Source organism: Ostreococcus tauri, assembly GCF_000214015.3.
Source record: "Ostreococcus tauri WGS project CAID00000000 data, contig chromosome 09, whole genome shotgun sequence".
NCBI classification, from domain to species: Eukaryota; Viridiplantae; Chlorophyta; class Mamiellophyceae; order Mamiellales; family Bathycoccaceae; genus Ostreococcus; species Ostreococcus tauri.
The window spans coordinates 314,110-335,020 of record NC_014434.2 but is presented as its reverse complement, the minus strand read 5'-3'; the positions used below and the strand labels follow the sequence as shown (position 1 = coordinate 335,020).

Here is a 20,911-nt window from a genome sequence, read left to right as displayed (position 1 = left end):
TTCGGTGCGGGCGTCGTCGACAACCAGCTTCGGAAGTACGTCATCGAATAATTATACGTTGAATTTCATCCGACTTTGTGAGGTTTGACGCTGTCGATGCCGTCTCGACGATTCGGCGTCGCCGTCGCGGCGCGCGCGGCGGCGGCTCGAGCGCGCTCCCGACGCTTTATCTCGCGGTCATACATCAGAATGGCGCCGGTAACGGCGACGTTATAGCTCGCCGTGCGAGTTGCGGGTAATGCGACGTGGTGACGACACGCGCGGAGCATGCTGGTGTTTAGACCGGTGTCCTCACTACCTAGTACGTACACGCAATTCTTCGGGTGCTCAAATGTCTCCAGCGGCTCGCCACCCATTTCTACCGCCACGAGCACCGCGCCGTAGGGTGTGTTCCTCCGAAAGTCATTCCAATCCTCGTACGTATACATGGGAATATGTTGATGCGTATTCGCTGTGTCCGACGACTCCTTCTTGAACCGACGACCGACCACGAACGCGTAAGCGGCACCGAGTTGATACGACGTCCGCCACAGCGTACCGAGGTTGTTTTCATTCTTCCCGTTATATATTCCAATCCCAAAGAAACCGTCCTGCGCACCCGGTCTCGGCGCCGTCACGCTATCCCAGCCACCCTCACCCTCTGTGACTTCCGACGTCGAGGGCGAGCACGTCTGAACCGCTCTGCACCTCCGTTCCTCCAACGCGAGCTCGCATCGCGTGGCCGCCGCCGCGTTCGCCTTGGACCAACACGCCCGCGGTATCCCCTCACCCATCAACAGACGCCACCCCTCTAAATCGTTGTCGTACACCCTGTACGTCCATCGCTCGAGCTCGACGCCGTCGCGGCGAAGCAAAGCGTCGACATCGAGCGACGCGCAGGCGGCGGCGGATATTTCACCCAAGTCGATGACTCGACCGTTTCGAGGCGTCGAACCGGGGTAAACGTAGCGCACGACGCGATGCGTGACACTGTCGTCGTCTCTACCGTCATTTTGGACGGGCATTAGACGCGTGCGGGCGCGTGGTGACTAGTGACACTCGAGACGGTTGCGAGTGGCGGTGCAGAGTGAATTACTCAAACGAGGCGAGCGCGTCGGGCGGGCGACGCGTGCGCGCGGTGCGAGAGGAATCCATCGTACAAATGAGTTATTACGACGTTTGAAATGCGATTAAAGCTCGCGGTCGGTCTAGAGATCTATCACTCGGCTGAGCTTGGAGACGTTGTTCAGCAACGCATCGCCATCCTTGATGAGAGTCTGGTACAGCGAGTTTTTAAGGTCCGGACGGTTCGTTTGCAGCACCCCTGAGACCTTGTCGATCTTACAGTTCAAGCGCCCAGCGACGATGAAGTGCGAGAGCTCACGATCGATGAAGTCTTCGCTCACGTTGAAGCTGTCCGCCATACTCTTCACCGTGACGCTCTTGTAACTCTGCAGGTACTGCGCATAGGCGACGACACGCACCTCGCGCAAGAAGTATCGGTAGTGCGGACTTAGCCACACGTTGCTCTCGACTTGCGCCGCGACAACTGGGAAGGCGGCCATGAAGGTGCGATAGTCACATCTGTGCAACGCGTTCAAAAAATCACCCAAACCGGGAAGACGGTTCAACACACTCAAAACCTCTGGAGAGTCAATCACCTTCGCCTTGAGCTCCGTTCTCGGAAGTGTGACAATAGCACATATGACGGCGTAGAACACAAAGTCGTCGTACGTCATGAGCTCGTACGAGGCGAACGTGCTCAAAGAATCCAAAAACAGCTTGGTGGCCAACTCAAAGTTTCTCGTCGCTGCCGCGTGCAACCCCTCGTATACCTTGAGACGGTTCTTACGCTCCCAGTCTCCACCGCCAGGTTGCTCTAGCATATCCTTAATTTTCTCGATGAGCTTCCTGACCTCGTTTAGCTCCATCCGCCCGAGCCGCATGCGCATCAAGGAAAACGCCCCGTCAAGCTTTTGCCCCGCGCTCGTCGTCTTGCCCTCCGTCTCTTCAAACGCCTCCACCGCCTTCTCGCACGAACCAATCGATGCATAAAACGTCGCTCGCTCGTGCATCGCATCTCGCACCTCGACGTCTCCCAAGTTTTCCCTCGCGTCTTCGATCTTTGCCTCGATCGCCTTCAATCGCTCAGCGTTCGCGTTCGTCATCCGCTCCACCGTTCCCACATCGCTCGGCCACGCGAACCGCTCGCACATCGCGGTGTACGTCGCCACCATGTTCCGTCCCTCCACGATCGCCATCAACGCCGCTTTCGCGTCCGCGTTCGAGGGATCTCGTTCGCAATCGAAGATCCTCTGCGCGAGCTCCACGTCCTCGCTCACGGGCGTCGCGCTCGCGTCGTCGACGACGTCGGCGGTTTCCTCGTCCACCGTCTTCGGCGCCTCGTCGTTCGACGTCCGCATCTCTTCGTCCGGCATGTCGCGCGCGAGCGGCGTTGAAGTGAGGCACGCGGACGCGCTGACTCGTTCACTCGAGCGGTGTGACGCCGCACCGCGACGCGCGCGCGACATGCCGGACGCGTCGACGGTGGAGAGAGACCGCGGGGCGATCGCGGCGGACGATGCGCGGCGTCGGGGGGGGGGGATGGCGCGCGACGACGCGCAGAGCGATGTTTCGGTCGATGGCGCGAACGCGCGCGACGCCGAAGACGCGCGGTCGAGCGATGACGATGCCGTGAACGATGCGTCGTCGTCGTCGTCGTCGTCGTCGTCGTCGTCGTCGTCTGGGTACGGATTCGGGCGGGAGAGCGCGGAGATGGTGGCGCTGATGGAACGTCTCGCGGCGCAGCGGCTTGGGACGACGACGGAGGCGCTCGCGCGCGCGACGGTGGATAAAGCGCTGGAGAGCTTTGATCTCGCCGGCGTCGCGTCGTACGTGAAGAGCGGTCGAGCGAAGAACGTGGTGGTGATGACCGGGGCGGGGATCAGCGTCTCGGCGGGTATACCTGATTTTAGGAGCGAGAGCGGTTTGTACGCACGGCTCGGCGAGTACGACTTGCCGTACCCTCAGGCGGTGTTCGAGCTCGGGTACTTCAAGGATCGTCCTGGGCCATTTTATAGGCTCGCGAAGGAGTTGTACCCTGGTGCGTTCGCACCGACCCCGACGCACTATTTCATCAAGCTACTGCACGACAAGGGCATCCTTAGGCGGTGCTTCACGCAAAACATCGACTCGCTCGAGCGCGCGACGGGACTGCCAAAGGAAAAAGTTGTGCCCGCGCACGGTAACTTTGATGGGGCGCATTGCTTGCGAGGGCACGAGGCGGACGTCGACGAGGTCGCGGACGCCTGTCGCGCAGGAACACCGATGATTTGCTCGAAGTGCGGCGAGTACGTCAAGCCAGACATCGTGTTCTTTGGCGAAAACTTGCCTAGGCGCTTCTTCGAGTGCGCTCAGGAAGATTTTGAGGTATGCGACTTACTCATCGTAATCGGCACCTCGCTCGTGGTACATCCTTTTGCGGGTCTGATCGAGCGTCCGAAAGAGGACGTTCCTCGCTTGCTCATAAATATGGAGAAGTGCGGCGAGGCGCCAGATTCACACATGAGTCGGCTGTATCGCCTCGCCGGGCTCGGACGCGGAACGGGCTTTGACTTCGACGAAGACACGAATTATCGTGACGCGCTCTATTTGGGGGCATGCGATGATGGCATCGCCGAGCTCTCAGAGTTGTTGGGCTGGAAGGAAGACCTCGACGCTTTGATCAAATCATGTGAGATTCGCAACAAATTGGCGCAGGAGGCACCGGCGGAGTGTCTGAATGGTTGAGTGTGCCCCGTGAATCATTGAATTCGGGGCGCACTCAACCGTTCAGATATGTCGCTATGCCAGCTAGTCATTCACGGGGACAGCGCGCTAAACCTTCTCCACGGCCGCAGCGAACCAAACCCAGGTGTGCATTAACGTGTCGCAAGGTGACGTGGGTCGGGCACCAACTGGGTAACGGGGCAGGGTGTTTGATTATCAGCTCGTTATTTCATCCTAGTTGTAATAGCACATCATCGATATAGTCTCAACATCCGATCTCATCATGTTACTCATGGCGTCGGCGGACCGCGTTCGATAGGAGCAACTTGTTGCGTGTCGTCCCCGACGAAGTTGAGCGCCTCTTCCAGGTTCACCTTTTGCACGGTACTCACCTTGTGGGAGTGAGACACGCCCTGAATGCAAGTCGCTTCCTTGACGATTTCCGGGCGGAACGTTGTACAGATGAATTGTGTTTTGCCGACCGCCTGCGACTTGATCATGTGAGCCACCGCGGTGCGATACTGTGGATCGAGCGCAGCGTCAATTTCGTCAAACAGATAAAACGGCATCGGATCGCAGCGCTGGATGGCAAAGATGAGCGCGACGGCGACGACAGTTTTCTGTCCACCGGACAGTTGCTTCATCTGCATCGTCTCTCCCTGTCCGAAGCTCACCTTGATCTTCACACCGCTGTACTTTTCACTGAACGATGTCAGATCCGCCGCCCGAGCGCCACCCTCTTCGTCTGGATCCCGATTCGCGACACGTTTGCGCTGCATCACGAGCTCACCGCGACCTCCGGGGACGAGTTTATGGAACACGTCTCTAAAGTTCACGCTCACCTGCTTGAACGTACGCTCGATGGCTTCATCCTTCTTGCGATCCAAGTGGTCAATGAGTTGAGTGATACTCTCATGCGCCTTGTTGATTTCTGCTCGGCGCTTTTCGAGCTCTGAGCGTTGCTCCGTGAACTGCTGGTACTGGTCCAGCGCCTTCTTGTTGACGTGACCAAGCTTTTCGAGTTGCGTGTTCGTCTTGCCCAACAGCTTGCGCAACGCACTGACGGATTCGCTGCGGTAGCGATCGAACGCGTCGGCAGGCAGAGAACCGAGCTCGCGAATCTTCTTTTGATATTGCTCACGTTTGTTAGCAAGCATCGACGTCTTCGTAATGAGTGTCTCGATCTCCTTCTCACGCTCGGACATCGACATATTCATGGAAACCTGAGAGCCTCGGAGCTGCTCGATTTCCGCAGAAGCCGCCTCGACGCTCGCCTGCGCCGTTCGCATCTTCTCTGCGACGCCGTCGTACTGCTTCCGCGCGATGGCTTCGTCGTTCTGCACCGCTTTCAATTGACCCTCGAGCTTCGCGAGCTCCGCACGCAAGCCGTTGATATCGACTTCACCAGATGTGATGGCTATTCGTTTCTGTTGCCTCGCCAAATTCGTCTCCAGTGAAGTCTGGAGCTCGCTCAACTGCGCGTACACATCAAGTCGACGAGCAGCGATGACCACCTTTTCTTGCTTCAACGTGCTCGCTTGGGCAGTCAGCTTTCCAAGTTCTTGCGTTTCAGCTGGCGTCAGTGTAGCGTCCAAGCTTGAACCAATTTCGCTCGTCAAATCAGTGACTTGCATTTCAAGTTGAGCGATATCAGCTCGCATGGTAGCGATTCGCTTTTCGGTTTGCTCGAGCAGCGAGCTCGCGCGCGTGCCGGTGTCACCGTAGAATCGTAGCTCACTTTTCAATCGTTCGACGTGTTGCATACTGTAGCGGCGCTGAGATTCAAGTCGGCTGATATCGCCGAGGACCGACGACATCTTTTGTTCCGAGGCTTCGAGCGACTTTTTCACGATCGAAATTTTCTCTCTGAGCGATTCGCGGTTGATGTTGAGTTCGCGCAGCGCTGTCATGGCCGCAATCTTGCTTCGTCCACTGTCGTGGTAACCACCACTCATCGACCCCTTGTTGCTCACTGTATCACCGTCCATGGTGACGCAGTTCAAGGCGGAAGACGCCGCCTTTGTCACGGCCACATCAATATTCCGGCAAATCAACACACGCGCGAAAATTTGCTTAAACGCTGCATCGTATTTTGCATCATACTTGAGCTTGGACACAAGAGGGAATGCATCGCTACCTTCTGGGTAGGTGACGTTCGGAGCGTTCATTCTGTTAAGAGGCAAGAACGTCACTCTGCCACCTTTTTCCTTGTTCAAATATTCGATGATACGACTACCGATGTCGTCGTGATCGACGACAATGTGGAACAGTTGGTTTCCGGCGCTGGCTTCAATCGCTGCGTGAAAACGCTCATCAGTCTCCATCAGCTCAATGAGAGGACCGTGCACACCCTCAATATTGTGCTCCTTGACAATGCGCTGCACCGCGGCCATGCCGCGTTGAAGATCCCGAGGCATCGTGAACTCTAATTGTTTGTCGCGTTTCTTAATATCCTCGTCGCAAGACGCCAAAGAGTTGTCAATGTCGTTTTCTTGACGCTGCAGATCCTTGCGGGTGTTTTGCGCTTGATTGCGCTCTGCCATCACCTTCTTGTACTGCGCGTCGACTTCAGCGAGTTTTTCTTCCTCGACAACGAGCTCCGCCTCCATCGTCGCTCGATCTTTCTCGTCGCTTGACTGCGTCTTTCGAATATCGTTCAAGTCGTTCTCCAACATCTCGACTTCCTTCAACTTTTGCTGCTTTGTCTTATTCGTCTCCTTAATTTGCCCCTTCAACCAAGCGTCGCGCTCGGCTTTGGATTTGAATCGATCGCTTCTTCCTTGCTTTTGATACAGACTTTGCAACCGTCGATCAACGTCAGCGATTTCGCGATCCTTCGCCTCCTCCACCGCGGCTTCCGCGTCGTACTTCTTGCGAACGACATCGAGCTTCTGCTGAGTTTCAGCCGTTGCCTTTTCGACATCCGTCTTTTGGCCAGCGATGCCAGCCAACGCTTGTTCACCAGATTGAATGGTCTCACGCAAGTCTTTCACGTCTAACTCCTTGATCGTTCGCTCGGCGACGATGCTTCGCAACTCGGCCTCCGCCGTGTCGAGTTCCTTCTTCAACTGAGCGGCTGCTCGGTTGCCATCCTTGAATTCTTTCTCGCGAGCCCGAATTTTATCGTTCACGGCGTTCAGTTTTTCATCATCCACGCGACTGCATTCGTGCACCGCGCTACGTTTCTGTTCAATCTCATCAAGTTTGTTTCTGGTGTCGCTCAACTCTTGTTCATAAATTGTGTACTCGAGCGACCTTTTCGTCTTGTCCAAATCGGTGTACTTCTGCAACTCATCTTTCTCCGCGTCGAGCTCCGAGAGACGACTCTCGATGAATTCGACCGTCTCCTGAACTTGTTCACGCTTCGACTTCGTCTCGTCCAGGCCCTTGAGAGATTCCTTGCGCTTTGCCTCGAACACACTCGTGCCCCCGATCTCCTTCAGCAGGTCCAAACGCTCCTCATCTTGCATGGTCGCCATCTTCATGATCTTCCCCTGCTGCACGACGTAATACGGATTCGTTCGGCTGAAACCAGCGCTCTCGAGCAGATTCACAACCTCGGCCCGCGTCACGTGTTTCTTATCGAGGTAATACTCATCCTTTTTCAGGCCGATGTTTCTCCGCAGGCGCACCTCCTCTCGCTCTACTGGCAAACGTCCATCCGCGTTATCGAATACGATCTCCACGTACGCCGACATCACCGCGTGCCCGGCCCCTTCATGTAACAACCGCTGTCGATCTTCCGCTCGCAACGTGCCGAAGACATCGCTCAGGACGAATCGAATCGCGTGAAACAGGTTCGACTTGCCCGAGCCGTTCGCTCCGACGATGCAGTTTAGTCCGTCGTCGAAGTCCACGACGGTTTGTTCGCGGTACGTCTTGAACCCCTCGACGACGACTTGTTTGATCCGCATCACGCCCGCTTCGCACGCTCGAGAGACGCCCTGTGGTGCGATTTACGTCGCGATCGCGCGCGAGATTTTCAAAATTTCAGATTTCGACCTGTCACGGCTCTGTCGCGCGTACACGCGTCGCCTGCTTCCTCGCGGCGCTCGAGTGCGGTCCCGTTCACGACGACGTGAACGTGAAGTGCGTCGACGTTGTTCGCGAGGCGGTTATCGCGCGTGCGCCAGAGCGACAACGAGTGCGGCGCTGAAGCGCGTGTGACGATTGGTTTTAAACGCAGAGGGGGTCATTGTGGGTTGATGACTCTCCATTGTGGCTTTGCATGAACGGGACGAAGCTAATATTCACCAAAGTTGGCGTGGCCGGTTGACTTCGCGTGCGCCACGGCCTCGGCCTGACCGACGAGACCTTTTTGACACACCAGACAGCGGAGGGAGAAGTTGGCGGTGTCGGTGAACTTTTTGGACGCGTGTTGCTCACGGACGAGACGCTGGACCGCCGGTAGTGCGACGCCGGGCGGAACGCGGGTGACGTCGCGCGAGACATCAGCGCCACCGAACACGGGGTGGAGCACGAGAGCGTCGTAGTGTAAGCCGTCGTATATCACCATGATTCGATCATTGTACCCTTCGCCTTCGCCGTAGATATCGCATCGTTCTGTCTGGATGTCGTACGCTGCGATTTCCACGCGGTAATACTTTGACAAGATGAACAGCTCCACCTGTCCGCCCCACGAGTTCGGTTTCGTGATCCACTCGACATAAGCTTTCGGTGATTTCCCTAAGAACCCCTCGCTGAAGGTCGCCGCGTCCGCCGCGACGGCATCCGCGACGACGCGCCGAAGCCGCGTCGCCTCTTTCAGCGACCGCTCCACGCAGTACGCCACCGCGTTGAATAAACAGCTGTTATCGCTCGCGATCACCCTGCGAACCGCGTGCATGGACGTCACATCCACGCTCGTCGACGCGTCGGCGTTCGCGCCGTCTTCCATGGATGCTGCCAACGCCCGCGCAAGCGCCTCGTCCTCGTCCATCGCCGCGAGCTCCTCCACGAGTGTCGAATCCCCCTCGATCGTTGTCCCCAACGGCGTAGTCGACGCGTTCTCGATCGTGACGCGTGAAACCGCGATCGTCTCCCCGTTCGTGATCCCGAGCGAAGCGCACGACGCGGAGAAATCTGTAGCGTCAACGGGGCGAGCAGGAAAACCAAAATGCCATTCTTGCTCGCTCTCGACGATGTCCGTCGTTCGGGCGATCGCGGTCTTGAGAGCACCAACCGTGGCGTTGTCTGCGATGTCGACCACGGCCTGGGCGCCGTCGGAGGTGCGAACGCGAAGACGCATGAAGCGAGTCGAAGTGTGCAGAGTTTGGTCCGGGAACAGGTTGATGTGCGTACAGAGATAAAATACGACAGAGGCGCCTGTTTCAGGCTCTACGATAACGAATCTGTATCGTTCACGTTCCACGAGAAGAGGCCGGCAAAGTCGTGTTGATTCTTCGGCGTCGGCGGTTCGTCGATGGTTTCCTTCTCTTCGGGAATGTCCAAGTCGTCGATCTCGTGAAGCATACGATGGATGAGCGATTCTTGACGCCCGCGCAGCTCTAAACTCTCTTGACGATCGCGATCTTTTGATGACGACCCATAGCGGGAGCTGGAAACGTGCATGTCTCGCATATGTGCCCGCTTCATCTTTGCTCGAATCTGTGCCTCAGCGTGCTCGCGAGCCTCTGCTGCTTCGCGCTCTGCCCGGCGCTGCTCGGCGTCTATATCGGCCTGAGAGAACGTTAGACGACGGTCGAGAACATCGACTGATGCTCGTTTCGCATGTCGCGCATGTACTTCGTTCCTCGACGATTTATGTGAAGAAGCACGATCAACGCGCCGAGGAAGTTTGCTCGCCTTCAAATGGTGCTGTTGAGCCTTTCCGCGGTCATCGTACGTGTCTGGCGCCGGCGCCTCCTCGGAGACATTCGTTCGAGGCGCCAGGAACATGACAGCGAGCGAAATCAAGCTCGCCGTCTCGACGATAATGTCCGTAGTGGCGTCCGCCACGACGTTCAGCGCGCGCAGTGGGAGGTGAGCGGCGTCGAAAGCCGTGCTGATTGGCACGCGCGCGATGACCAACGCAAGTCGATACAACTCCCCGTGCACATCATCCTTGTGTGGTGTTCGAACCTTTTTCATCGTTCGACGCTTCGTGCGCCAGTGTCCCATCTCATTCGTCGATCGCCAGAGCACGACGAAGGCATACGCCAAACTGCCAACTGTTGTCAGCGCGTCGAAGAGCTCGTGCTTGAAAACGACATGGAACGGATTACTCCACACTCGAACGCGAACAACTAAATCTATGATCCCGTTCTCGCCAGTTGCTCCCGGAATCTTCTCTAAATCTCTCACCCCGAGCACCGTCGTCTCCAACACGCGTTCGCTCTCAAAACCAATCGGAAGCTCGACGCCGCTTGCGTCAACAAAGCGCTCTCGAAGCCCCTGCGCCCGCGCCCCCGTTCGCGCGTACACTGCGTAGGCAAACATTCGACTCGCCACGAGATCAATCGCCCCAACCTTCTTGGCTCGCACCGCCAATCGAACGCGCTCACCCAAGTCGTCCACTGTCCACGCGTCCACCGTCCACGCGTATCCGATGAAATCCCCGCACCGCGTCGACGTGCGCGACGACTTCGACATCGATCGACCGTCGCCTCCAATGATGCGTTGATGAAACTTCTGTCGAAGAGTCGACCCGCTCGAGGCGTCTACGCTCGAGCTCGGCGAAGGCAAAGGAGCTCTGGGCGCTTGAATTCTGAAATCTACCGACTTGGCCCACGGATGGGCGCCGAACTCGAGGACGACGACGCATGCGCACAGGAGGGTGGTCACGGCGCGTCTGACGCTCTTTCGAGCGAGGAGGGCGCTCATCGCGGACGACGATGACGACGACGACGGGAGCGACGTTGTGGGGTGGCGAAGCGAAGTTTCACTGTTAGCGTTTTTATAATTGCAAGTGGAAATGAACTGCCTGAACAGTAAGTGTTATCGTAAACCAGTTAGTAAGTGTTCGACACTGTGGAGCTAAGCTTTCTTGAAACGGTTGGCGGCGATGACGGCGTGGGCGAAAACCTTGAAAGATTTCGGTTGTCGCTCCAACAGCGACGCATCGGAGGCGTCGGACAGACGGCTTTGGCGGGCCTGCAAGCGAGAGCTGATGATGGCCTCACCGACGCCAGCTAAACCGCGAGTAGAAGCTGGACGATCGGGACTAGAGGCACCGACGGACACGGAGGTCGCATTGTCTGCGGCGTGCTTCGCCTCGGCCTCCGCGACGCGCTTCTGAGCGTCTTGGGCGGCCTTCTCACCGCTCTCTTCATCCGTCATACCTGGGAACCACTCCAGAGGCATTAGTCTTGTGAGAAAACCAACCGGAAGGATAAGGATGCCAAGAATAATAGATGTGATCCACTCCTTCGCGTTCTGAGCGACAAAGCCGATCGCCGGGCCAACGACGGTGCTGCCAACGGCTTCGATGAAGAGCACTTGAATGCCCGCCGTCGCGAGAATAATGCCGCAGAAGATGTGCGACTTCTCGATTTCATGGAACACATTCAGGTCACTGATACGACGAGAGTTGATCTCGGAGAAAATTTGCATGAAGACAAAGGTGTTGAAGATGAAACCGTTCAACTCCAACGTGCGAGCGTGGCAGTCTTCATGAGCTGCCTTGGTTGCTGTCGCCTCCACCCACGGGCACTTGATATCTAACAACTTCTCTCCGTTGAACATGAAAACCATACAAACGATCAGCTGATAGATAGCGACACCGATGATATTACGCCACATTGGTTTGTTGATGAGCGGCGCAGACCTGCCGAAGGGCTTCTTCTTCATGAGATGCGCGGACGGTGGCTCCGTGGCAAGCGCTAGCGCGCCCATGGAATCCATAATCATGTTTACCCAAAGCAACGGAACCGCAGCAAGCGGGAGCTCCTTGATACCGGCAATCGCGGCGATCAAGTTCAACGAGACAGCGACGACGTTCACCACAAGCTGGAACTGCAAAAACTTGCGGATGGATTGATACACGTTGCGTCCCCACAAAACCGCCTTGGCCATGGATTTGATGTTGTCATCAAGAATGACAATATCGCACGCCTCCTTGGCAATTTCGGTGCCAGCGATACCGAGGGCGAAGCCGACATCCGCATCCTTCAGTGCCGGAGCATCGTTTGTGCCGTCGCCGGTCACAGCCACGACTTCACCGAGTTTCCTTTGCAGGTTGCACAACACCAGTTTGTCTGAAGGAGAAGAGCGCGCGAGGACACGAATGCGCATGGCAATCGACTCCTTTTCGGCGTCCGACATCTTGCGGAAGTCCGGACCTTCGAGGACTAAGCCATCGTCACCTTCCTCCAGGATACCCGCCTCACGCGCGATCGCCTCAGCGGTGATGGCATTGTCGCCGGTGACCATGCGAACTGTCACGCCAGCACCACGGAGCAAACGAACCGCCTCAGCCGTTTCCGGGCGAATGGGGTCCTTGATGCCCATGATACCGAGCAAGATGAGGTCGCTCTCTGGTGGGTTATCACCAAGAGCGGAAGGCGCCTTCGAGAGGTCGTTGTAAGCGATGCATAACGTCCGCAACCCTTTTCGCGCGAACGCCTCGATGGCGGCCTCCGCCTGCTTGAGAACAGGGCTGGAGAGACCGGAGACTTTGCCATCGGCGCTCATGATTTTGGTACACAGCTTGACGACAATTTCGGACGCACCCTTAACGTGAAGTCGAGTGCCCGAACCGTTGGCGATGGCGGTCGACATGCGTTTGCGAGCCGAGGTGAAGTGGTACAGCTGCGCGACAGGCCGCGCTTCCCGAATCTCCACATATCTGTACTTGTCGTCACCGCTCGGCGGTTGCAACTGTTCGACGAGCTGAAGCAACGCACACTCAGTTTTACTGCCGAGATGCTCGATCGCTCCGTTTTCCTTCTTGTGCAAGTTTGCGTCGGAGTTGACCGCCATGGACTCGCAAAGCCTTTCGGCGAAATCCTTACCCACAGTGGGAGGCATGTCATCGTACGACTTGCCGTCGATCCAGCACGAAGTGACCGTCATCCTGTTCTGCGTCAACGTGCCAGTTTTGTCCGCGTTGAGTTGAGTCGCGCTTCCCATCGTCTCACACGCCTCAAGACGTCGCACGAGATTTTGGTCACTCATCATTTTCCGCATCGCAAACGCCAAGCCGAGTGTGATCGCGAGCGGCAAACCCTCAGGAATGGCGACGACGACGATCGTAACTGCGTTGATGAGGAAGTTGAGCACTTCAGTGCCGTCCCATCCCTTACCTTGCGCACCCTCGACGATCCAACGGATCATGCTCGCGAGGAACGTCAGGACCGCAGCGCCGATGCCAAAGTTACCGATGAGCAATACGAGACGTTCGAGACGCTCCTGCAGCGGCGTATCGCTTGGCTCGACGATGAGAGTCTTTAAAATGACCCCCCACTGCGAGCGCGAACCGACCGCGATGATGACAACCTTGCCAGACCCTTCGGAGATGGACGTACCCGAGAGCACCCAGGGGTCCTTCTCGCGCGTCTTAGCGATGTCGATCGGTTCACCGGTCATCGCGGCTTCGTTCGCCTTGAACTTTGATCCCTCGACGAACAAAGCGTCGGCGGGAACCTTGTCCCCGGCCACGAGCTCGACCAAATCGCCGACGACGACCTCACCCGCGGTGACGGCGACGACCTCGCCGTCGCGAATCACCTTCACCTGATAGTTATCCTTGATGGAGTTCAACTGACGAAACTTCATCTCCTTGGCGTAATCGATCCCAGCCTGCAAGAAGACGACGACAAAAACCACGAGGACGATCGCGATCCCCTCGAGGTAGCCGTACTCCTCCCGATGCGACTTCATCCCGGCTCCGACGCCGAGCGACACCACGCTCGCCATGATCAGAATTCTCACCGTGAGATCCCCGAGCGCATCCTGACACAGCTCCAAGAACGACTTCGGCGGCGGATACTCGAACTCATTCTTCCCGTACGTCGAAATCCGTTCCGCCGCCGTCCACGCGCCGTTCGTCAACCCTTTCTTCAGATCGCATCCAAGGCTCGCGGCGACCGTCGCCACCCCCCCCGCCGCGTCCAACGCCTTCCCGTCCCTTTCCGTCACCCAGAGCTCGAACGTCTCCGCGTTCGTCCGCGCCCGCGCGCCGGGCTCACGATCACCCCCGTCGCCCGTCGGCGACGCGTCCACCATCCTCGCTCGCGCGCCCGTCGGCGATCCTCGTCGACGATCGCGGTCGTGCTCGACGCGGCCGATCGCGTCGCGTCGTCCGTCTCCACCGTCTCCACCGCCTAGACGACCGCGTCCACGCGCGCGCGACGTCGACGCGACGACGACGCGGTCGCTCGATCGCGCGCGCGCGGTCGCGTGCGCGTCGCGTCGTCGCGTCGTCGCGTCGACGCGCGCGCGCGCGAACGGGTCGATGCGACGCGTCGCTGGCGTCCAATCTACGAGTCACGACTCGTCGATGCGGGACTCGCGATGGTCCATCGTCGTCGTCGCGACGCCATGCGCGCGCCCGTCGTCGCGCGCGCCGGTCGCGCGCGCGTCCGCGTCGACGTCGCGTCGACGCGTCGTCGTCGACCGCGCGTCGCGACGCCACCGCGCGCGCGCGCGCGCGCGAGCGACGACGTGGACGTGCGACGGGTGGACGCGGACGCGGTGCGTGGACTCGCATCGGCGATGGCGGCGTGCGAAGACGCGCGCGATGGCGCGGCGTGGGACGCGCGTTCGATCGAACGCTACGCGCGGGGGGGGGTGGCGGCGCGGGCGGTGGTGGGGGCGTACGACGGGCGAGACGGGACGCTGGTGGGATGGGCGTGCGCGTCGAGCGACGGCGCGACGGTGGCCACGATCGATCGGGTGTGCGTGCGACGCGATCGACGGAGACGAGGGGTCGGCACGGCGTTGGTGGTGCTGTTGGGGAAGGTTTTGTTCGAGCGGGAGATTTACGACGTGTGCGCGGCGACGCCGAGGGCGCTGGGAGAGACGCTCTTCTCGGACGCCGGTTTCGAGGACGACGCGTCGGTGTACATGCGGTACCGGGGGGAGATGTTGGACGAATGAGACTAGATTGTCGCGTGTAACATTACGATTTTTTTGCGGCGAAGATGGTTTCTCTTCGCGTTCACGCGGCGCCGAGTTCCGTCGCGAGCTCGCCCGCCTCGGCGAGCTCCAAGATGATGTCGCATCCGCCGATGAGCTCGCCCTTGTAGTACAGCTGCGGGTACGTCGGCCAGTTTGAGTACTCCTTCAGTCCTTGGCGAATCGGCTCGTCGCCGAGGATGTCGAACGTCGCGTACTCGACTCCTGTGGCGTCCAGAGCCTTGACGACTTTCCCAGAGAAACCGCATCGCGGGACGTTTCGGTCACCCTTCATGAACAAAATCACGTCTTGCGCATCAAGCATACGCTTGATTCGCTCGTTGAGCGCCTTCTTTACCTTACCGTCGCCCGACGCTTCCGAGCACGCCTCGGCGAGCTCTCCGGACTCAGCCATCTCGAGTATGATGTCGCACCCGCCCAAGAGCTCACCGTCGACGTACAACTGCGGGTACGTCGGCCAATTGCTATATTCCTTCAAACCCTGACGCACGTCCTCGTCGGCGAGAATGTTGAACGAACCAAACTTGATTCCGGCGCCGTTGAGCGCGTCGACCACCTTTCGGCTGAACCCGCACTTCGGTTCGTCCGGGTGTCCCTTCATGAACAGCACCACCGGTTGGCTCTCGATCAGCGATTTCAACCGCGCCTGAAGCGCCTGCTTCCCGCTCGCCTCCGTCGACTTCACCGCGTCCGCGCCTTTCGCCGTCGTCGCGGTCGTCTGCGTCGCCGTCGCCGGAAAGTACATGCGCGTCTTGTTCGTCACCGTCGCCGCGTCCGCCCCCTCCACCGCGTCCACGCGCTTACCGTCGCGATAAAACACAAAATACGGCACCGCGCTCACACCCTCGCGCTCGGCGACGTCCTCGACCGCCTCGGCGTCGCACGTCGCCGTGACGACGCCCGCGTGTTTCTCTCGAATCTTTTCCAGGACAATCTCCATCGCCGCACACGGCTCGCACCAGCTCGCGGTGAAGTGCACGATCGCGCGATCGCGCGCGGCGGTGAACGCGTCGTACGCCACCGCGTCCGTCAACGCGACCGACATCGCGCGCGAGGCGTCGTTCGTCGTTTTCTGACGACGTCAACCGGGCGTCGCGGCGCCGCGTCTTCACAATCGCGACGACGCGACGCGCTCGCGCCCATGTCGTCCGGTCCGCGCGTCGCCGGACGCCCCGTCGAGGACCCCGACGTCGCGAGCGTCGTGTGCGACGCGGAGATGATCGAGGGCGCGCTCGAGACCTTGGCGGTGTTGATCGTGAGTCAGCTCAAGGATTTTTCAGTCTTCGTGCCCGTGGCGACGGGCGCGATGACGTTCGCGAGCGATCTCACGCGACAGTGTTACGTCACGCAAAGGGTCGTGCGTGACGACGTGGTGCGGACGTACGCGCGGCCGGTGATCGCGTGCGCGACGTGCGCGTCGTACGGGGACGGAACCTCGAGCGAGGGCGCGAAGGTTGACGTGCGCGCGCCGGGAGCGGAGGTCGTTCGAGGACGGAAAGTGGTGATCTTGGAGGATATCATCGATAGTGGACGAACGGCGATGGCGCTGGCGAAGGTGCTGTACGAACAGGGAGCGGAGGAGGTGGCGTTGATCGCGTTGATGGATAAACGCGAACGACGCGATCCAGAGGCGACGAAGTACTTTGAGGAGAAGAACATGAAGATCGCGTGCGCGTTTTTGTGTCCGGACGAATTCGTCGTGGGCTACGGGTTAGATTACCAAGGGAAGTATCGAGATTTACCGTTCGTTGGGATCTTGAAGCCGGAGATCTTCGCGGGAGAGGGTGGCGAAAAATAGTGCTATTGCAACATTATTGTCGAGAGTTCTTCACGTGCGTCCCGTACCCGGTGCCCGTGGGGCACCACCTCCCAGCCTCTGTGCCACTCGGGGTTGGGAACCTTGTCCCGGTCGCTTCTTCAGCGATGCATTTCCGCGTCACCTCCCGTTCGCTAAAGATGAAGAGATTCTGGAAGTGTTTCTCTTGAACCTTGATTTCTTGCACTTCGGAACGCACATTCCCTTCCTCCTCGTCGATGGACCTGCACAAGTGGTCGTTCCACGCCTCGAACTTAACTTTGAGCGTGTGCCTCGGCGGGCCAATCCACTTATTTTTCTTCCACTTTCCGCGACTGCACACCTCCTTCGTGGGAATTCGGTGCTTGTGCGAACCGACTTCAAAATACTCTTCCTTGTACGTCCACGAAAAGTCGGGCAGACAACACGGTTTCAAAATGAGCTGCTTCACGTTTGAGTGTCTGTTGAAGATCTCCACCGCCTTGATGCTCAAAATTCCGCACAGATGGATTCCTAACACGATGAACGGGCCGTTCCATCGAGAGAACAAGTGATTGGCCATTTGCTTCACCTGCGCGCGGTCCTTCAAATCCACTTTTCTCGTGCTCAACGCGATCGGCCACTCGTATCTCCACTCGCCTTCGCCGTAGACGTGCGCCCAATTAATGTGATGCGACTTGGGCTCGGTGCCGAACATGGCCCACATCTTATCCACCATCACGATCTCCTCCACCTTTTCCTTGGGAAGGAGCTCGCTCAGGAACATCGCGAGGTATCCGAACCCGCTGCACAGGTCCACGATGGTGCACTTCTCATCCCTATTCTCCGGAACCGCCATCGCGTCCACGTACGCCATCGTCCGCACGATGACCGGCGCGCTCTCTCGCATTTCTTTCACCAAACGTCCACTCTTCGTGATCCTCAGCCACGTCGACTTTGGCATCGCGTCGGCCCACTTTTTCGCAATCACCCCGCACCGCCGAATCAACGCCTCTCCCATCGCCGACCCCGCCAACGCGTCGTTGATCCACGCCTCGGGATCGTTCACCTCCGTCTCCACCGTCGCGTCGTCCCGCTTCACCCACGGCGGTGGCGGCGGCCCCTCGTCTGAATCCGAACCGTCGCTCGCCGCCGCGCGCGCCGCCGTCGCCGTGGACGCCTCGCCCCGCTCGCGCGCGCGCCCCTCGAGCGAACCTCGTCGCGGTTTCGTCGCCCGCGCCCCCATCGCCCGCGTCGACGTCTCGAGCGCGGCGGCGCGTTGTGACGTTACAAGCGCTACGGACGCCGTTCCGGACTGAACGGGATGCCCAGTTGCTCGGTGTACCGAATGAGTCGTTCCTCATACGAAGTCAAGAGAGAATCTTGCGCGCGCACGCGCCGACTAAGCGTGAGACACTCCGCGAAGACACCGTCGGCGTCGATATCTTCGATCTCGGTTCGGAGCGCGTCGTTCTCTCGACGAAGTGCTTCGGCTACTGTCTGAAGTTCTTTGAAAGCGTCGAGCTCGGCGTCGCTCGATGCGTCGCTGATAATCCGTTTACCCACCGTTTGCGTGTTCTCCGTGGCCGCGCGGGCGTTAATTTGCGCCTGCAAAGCGGTGATGACAGCGTCCTTCTCCGCATTGATGGCCTCGACGATGGATTTACGCTCAATGACTCCGCGGAGCTCCCCGAGCTCCGCGTCTTTTCGATCGATATCCTCCTTGAGTTCGCGCACGTTCGACCGTAATGAAGCGATGGACTCTCGAGCGAGGTTCCGATCGATGCTACGACTGCCACTGTTTTGGGCGTGCAAACGCGCTCGAAGCGCCTCGTTTTCAGCCTCAGCCTCGGCGAACCCACGTTTTTCGGCCGATTTCAGATCATCGATCACGCGGTGAAGCTCTTCATTTTCTTCTTTCAGCGCACTTTGTGCGCTTGCGTTTTGCCGGCTGACCTCCAGCCACTCACGCTCGAGAGAATCGATTGTGTCGCTCGTCGCCTTGAGCCTTCGGCGCAAATCGTCACGCTCTTGCGTCGTCTCAAAAAGCTCCTCCGACTTTTCTTGAAGCATGCGCTCCAAATTTGTGGCGAACGCCTCGGCAACGTCCGCTCTTTTTCTCGTCGCCTCGAGCTCCCGTTGCGTCGATGCGTCGACGAAACTTGAATTCGCGTTCGTGCGAGCACGTTCGGATGTGAGCGATTTCAGCTCCATCGCGTACGCCGACGCCGCGGCGCGCACATCGCGGAGCTCATCCAGGAGTCTCGCCCGCTCTCGAGCGTGTTTTGTCTCCACGTCTCTCAAAGCCTCTCGCATCGCCCGCGCACCCGCCTGTGCCTCCCGCGCGCGTCTCTCCGCGTCCTCCATTTGCGCTCGCGACGCGTCCGCCTCGCGCTCTTCATCCGCCGATCTGAGCGCCCCAACACTCTCTCGCAGCGCCCGTAACTCCTCATCCCGACGATAAATCTCCAAATCTCGCTCCGCAATCGCCCGCTCCAACGCCTCCGTCCCCAGTCCCCCCTCTCGCGTCGGCGCTCGATCCGGCGTCCCGCTCGGCGACGTCAACTCCAACCTCCTCGCCAGCGCTAACCCACGCGCCTCCAGCTCTTTCGCCCGCGCATCGATCGACGCCCCCACCGGGGTCAGCGGCACCGACGCTCTCGCCGTCACGGCCACACTCCCGTCGTCATCGTCGTCTAAAAACGAGTCATCGAACGCCGAGCCCGAGTCGCTGTCACCATCGTTCAACATCTTCCAAATCGCCTCCCTCGCTCGCTCGAGCCCGACGGACGCCTCTCGCGTCGACGACCGCGCGTGCGTCATCGCACGCTCGGCCCCGTCGTCGTCCATGGCCCTCTCGAATCGACGCGCGCGCCCGAGCGACGCGATCTATCGTCGGTTTCGTCTCGTCACCACTCGAGTTCGTTGGCACAATCGTCGAGCCGCGCGTCAGAGGACGACGCGCGTCGCTCGCGCGAGAGAGGACGACGTCGCGAGCGACGACGAGGTCCGTGGCGCCCGACGCGGGGCGTCGGGGCGCGAGAGCGTCGCGAGGGAGGGTGGCGCGGTTGATTTCACAAAAACGACGAAAAAGCGTCATGGCGCCCGCGTCCAGCGACGGCGCGCTCGAAGGGCTGGACGCGTACCTCCGACGCGCCCGTGAGGCGTTCTTGAGGGATCCATCGAGCGTGACGTGCGCGCTCGGGAACGAGGCGTGTGATTTAGACTCGGTGGCTTCGGCGCTCGCGGTGGGATACGCGCGCGCGATGACGACGAGTGCGATCGTGACCCCCATCGCGCAGTGTTTGAGGAGAGATTTAGCGCTGCGGCCGGACGTCGTGCGAGCGCTCGACGCGGTGGGCGTGTCGGTGGAGAGCTTGACGTGCGCGGAGGACGTCGAGGCGGCGGGCGAGGCGCGGACGCCGCGGGAAGTTATTTTGGTGGATCACAACGCGATAACGGTTCGCGTCGTTCCAAAATCGTGGGAGACGCGCGTGGTGGAGATCATTGATCATCACGACGACGCGGGTGCGCACGGTGACGCGGCGGTACGGACGATTGAGCTCGTCGGTTCGTGCTCGAGTTTAGTGTACCGGGACGTCGTCGCGCCGACGAGACGAGACGACATCGCTCGCCAAGTCGCGCGACTGTTGCTCGGGGCTATCGTGTTAGACACGAGATTATTAGACGCCTCGACCACGCGCGCGTCGGCGGTAGATTTCGAGGCGGCGAAGGCGTTGAGGGAGGCGTTGGGATGGGACGAGCGCGAGATGGGAGACGAGTACGAGACACTCTCGCTCGCGCGTCACGATCAGAGCTCGTTCTCATGCGCGCAGCTCCTCGCGAAGGATTATAAACAGTGGACGTTCGGTCGACACGAGGTCGGCGTCGCCTCTTTCGGCGTGCGGTTTCAGGATTTGGTTGCCCGGCAGGACACAACGTCCATCGACGTCGAGTGCGCCGCGTTCATCTGCGAGCGAGGGATCGACGTTCTATTCATGATGTCCTCGTTCGAGGATGTCGATGCCAACGGGGCGTTCGCGCGCCAAATCGCCGCAACGACATCTCCGTCGTGCGCGTTGGACGCGAACGAGCTCTTGACAGAACTCGGCACTCACACGCGGATGTCGTCGCTCGCCATACGCGATCCCCCGAACGCCCTTCGATCGGCGCGCGCCCAGCTCGACGTCAAGGCGAGTCGCAAAAAAATACAACCGCTCCTAGCCGAGATGTTCGCCGAGATGTAACGACCGTGCGCATTTCATGCTTGGCGCGACCGCAGTTCGCGACTCGTTCACGATGCGCGCGCTCGAC

At 59.3% G+C, this 20,911-nt stretch overlaps 13 protein-coding genes across 13 annotated transcripts; 4 read left to right on the top strand and 9 right to left on the bottom strand.

Moving 5' to 3' along the window:
- Window positions 1-65: 65 nt before the first annotated feature.
- OT_ostta09g02180 (tRNA/rRNA methyltransferase, SpoU) lies at window positions 66-1,004 on the bottom strand (the record flags this gene model as incomplete). The annotated part of the gene is made up of 1 exon (XM_003081157.2): window positions 66-1,004. One exon carries the CDS (start codon window positions 1,002-1,004, stop codon window positions 66-68), a length of 939 nt encoding a protein of 312 aa, XP_003081205.2.
- A 183-nt stretch (window positions 1,005-1,187) lies between these two features.
- Window positions 1,188-2,417, bottom strand: OT_ostta09g02170 (26S proteasome, regulatory subunit Rpn7; the record flags this gene model as incomplete). The annotated part of the gene is made up of 1 exon (XM_003081156.1): window positions 1,188-2,417. The coding sequence occupies one exon, from the start codon at window positions 2,415-2,417 to the stop codon at window positions 1,188-1,190; it is 1,230 nt and encodes a 409-aa protein (XP_003081204.1).
- A 166-nt stretch (window positions 2,418-2,583) lies between these two features.
- OT_ostta09g02160 (NAD-dependent deacetylase sirtuin-2, sirtuin family, class I) lies at window positions 2,584-3,768 on the top strand (the record flags this gene model as incomplete). Its single annotated transcript, XM_003081155.1, has 1 exon — window positions 2,584-3,768. The coding sequence occupies one exon, from the start codon at window positions 2,584-2,586 to the stop codon at window positions 3,766-3,768; it is 1,185 nt and encodes a 394-aa protein (XP_003081203.1).
- A 269-nt stretch (window positions 3,769-4,037) lies between these two features.
- Window positions 4,038-7,661, bottom strand: OT_ostta09g02150 (Structural maintenance of chromosomes protein; the record flags this gene model as incomplete). The annotated part of the gene is made up of 1 exon (XM_022983345.1): window positions 4,038-7,661. The coding sequence occupies one exon, from the start codon at window positions 7,659-7,661 to the stop codon at window positions 4,038-4,040; it is 3,624 nt and encodes a 1,207-aa protein (XP_022839620.1).
- A 329-nt stretch (window positions 7,662-7,990) lies between these two features.
- OT_ostta09g02145 (Ubiquitin interacting motif) lies at window positions 7,991-8,995 on the bottom strand (the record flags this gene model as incomplete). The annotated part of the gene is made up of 1 exon (XM_022983344.1): window positions 7,991-8,995. One exon carries the CDS (start codon window positions 8,993-8,995, stop codon window positions 7,991-7,993), a length of 1,005 nt encoding a protein of 334 aa, XP_022839619.1.
- An 89-nt stretch (window positions 8,996-9,084) lies between these two features.
- Window positions 9,085-10,569, bottom strand: OT_ostta09g02140 (Ubiquitin interacting motif; the record flags this gene model as incomplete). The annotated part of the gene is made up of 1 exon (XM_003081153.2): window positions 9,085-10,569. The coding sequence occupies one exon, from the start codon at window positions 10,567-10,569 to the stop codon at window positions 9,085-9,087; it is 1,485 nt and encodes a 494-aa protein (XP_003081201.2).
- Window positions 10,570-10,722: 153 nt separating this feature from the next.
- On the bottom strand, window positions 10,723-13,911 carry OT_ostta09g02130 (Cation-transporting P-type ATPase, C-terminal; the record flags this gene model as incomplete). The annotated part of the gene is made up of 1 exon (XM_003081152.1): window positions 10,723-13,911. The coding sequence occupies one exon, from the start codon at window positions 13,909-13,911 to the stop codon at window positions 10,723-10,725; it is 3,189 nt and encodes a 1,062-aa protein (XP_003081200.1).
- Window positions 13,912-14,400: 489 nt separating this feature from the next.
- OT_ostta09g02120 (Acyl-CoA N-acyltransferase) lies at window positions 14,401-14,784 on the top strand (the record flags this gene model as incomplete). Its single annotated transcript, XM_003081151.1, has 1 exon — window positions 14,401-14,784. One exon carries the CDS (start codon window positions 14,401-14,403, stop codon window positions 14,782-14,784), a length of 384 nt encoding a protein of 127 aa, XP_003081199.1.
- A 61-nt stretch (window positions 14,785-14,845) lies between these two features.
- OT_ostta09g02110 (Thioredoxin, conserved site) lies at window positions 14,846-15,868 on the bottom strand (the record flags this gene model as incomplete). Its single annotated transcript, XM_003081150.1, has 1 exon — window positions 14,846-15,868. One exon carries the CDS (start codon window positions 15,866-15,868, stop codon window positions 14,846-14,848), a length of 1,023 nt encoding a protein of 340 aa, XP_003081198.1.
- Window positions 15,869-15,964: 96 nt separating this feature from the next.
- OT_ostta09g02100 (Phosphoribosyltransferase domain) lies at window positions 15,965-16,621 on the top strand (the record flags this gene model as incomplete). The annotated part of the gene is made up of 1 exon (XM_003081149.1): window positions 15,965-16,621. The coding sequence occupies one exon, from the start codon at window positions 15,965-15,967 to the stop codon at window positions 16,619-16,621; it is 657 nt and encodes a 218-aa protein (XP_003081197.1).
- Window positions 16,622-16,634: 13 nt separating this feature from the next.
- On the bottom strand, window positions 16,635-17,843 carry OT_ostta09g02090 (Methyltransferase domain; the record flags this gene model as incomplete). The annotated part of the gene is made up of 1 exon (XM_003081148.2): window positions 16,635-17,843. One exon carries the CDS (start codon window positions 17,841-17,843, stop codon window positions 16,635-16,637), a length of 1,209 nt encoding a protein of 402 aa, XP_003081196.2.
- Window positions 17,844-17,893: 50 nt separating this feature from the next.
- Window positions 17,894-19,447, bottom strand: OT_ostta09g02080 (unnamed product; the record flags this gene model as incomplete). The annotated part of the gene is made up of 1 exon (XM_003081147.2): window positions 17,894-19,447. The coding sequence occupies one exon, from the start codon at window positions 19,445-19,447 to the stop codon at window positions 17,894-17,896; it is 1,554 nt and encodes a 517-aa protein (XP_003081195.2).
- A 248-nt stretch (window positions 19,448-19,695) lies between these two features.
- OT_ostta09g02070 (DHHA2) lies at window positions 19,696-20,844 on the top strand (the record flags this gene model as incomplete). Its single annotated transcript, XM_022983343.1, has 1 exon — window positions 19,696-20,844. One exon carries the CDS (start codon window positions 19,696-19,698, stop codon window positions 20,842-20,844), a length of 1,149 nt encoding a protein of 382 aa, XP_022839618.1.
- Window positions 20,845-20,911: the final 67 nt, after the last annotated feature.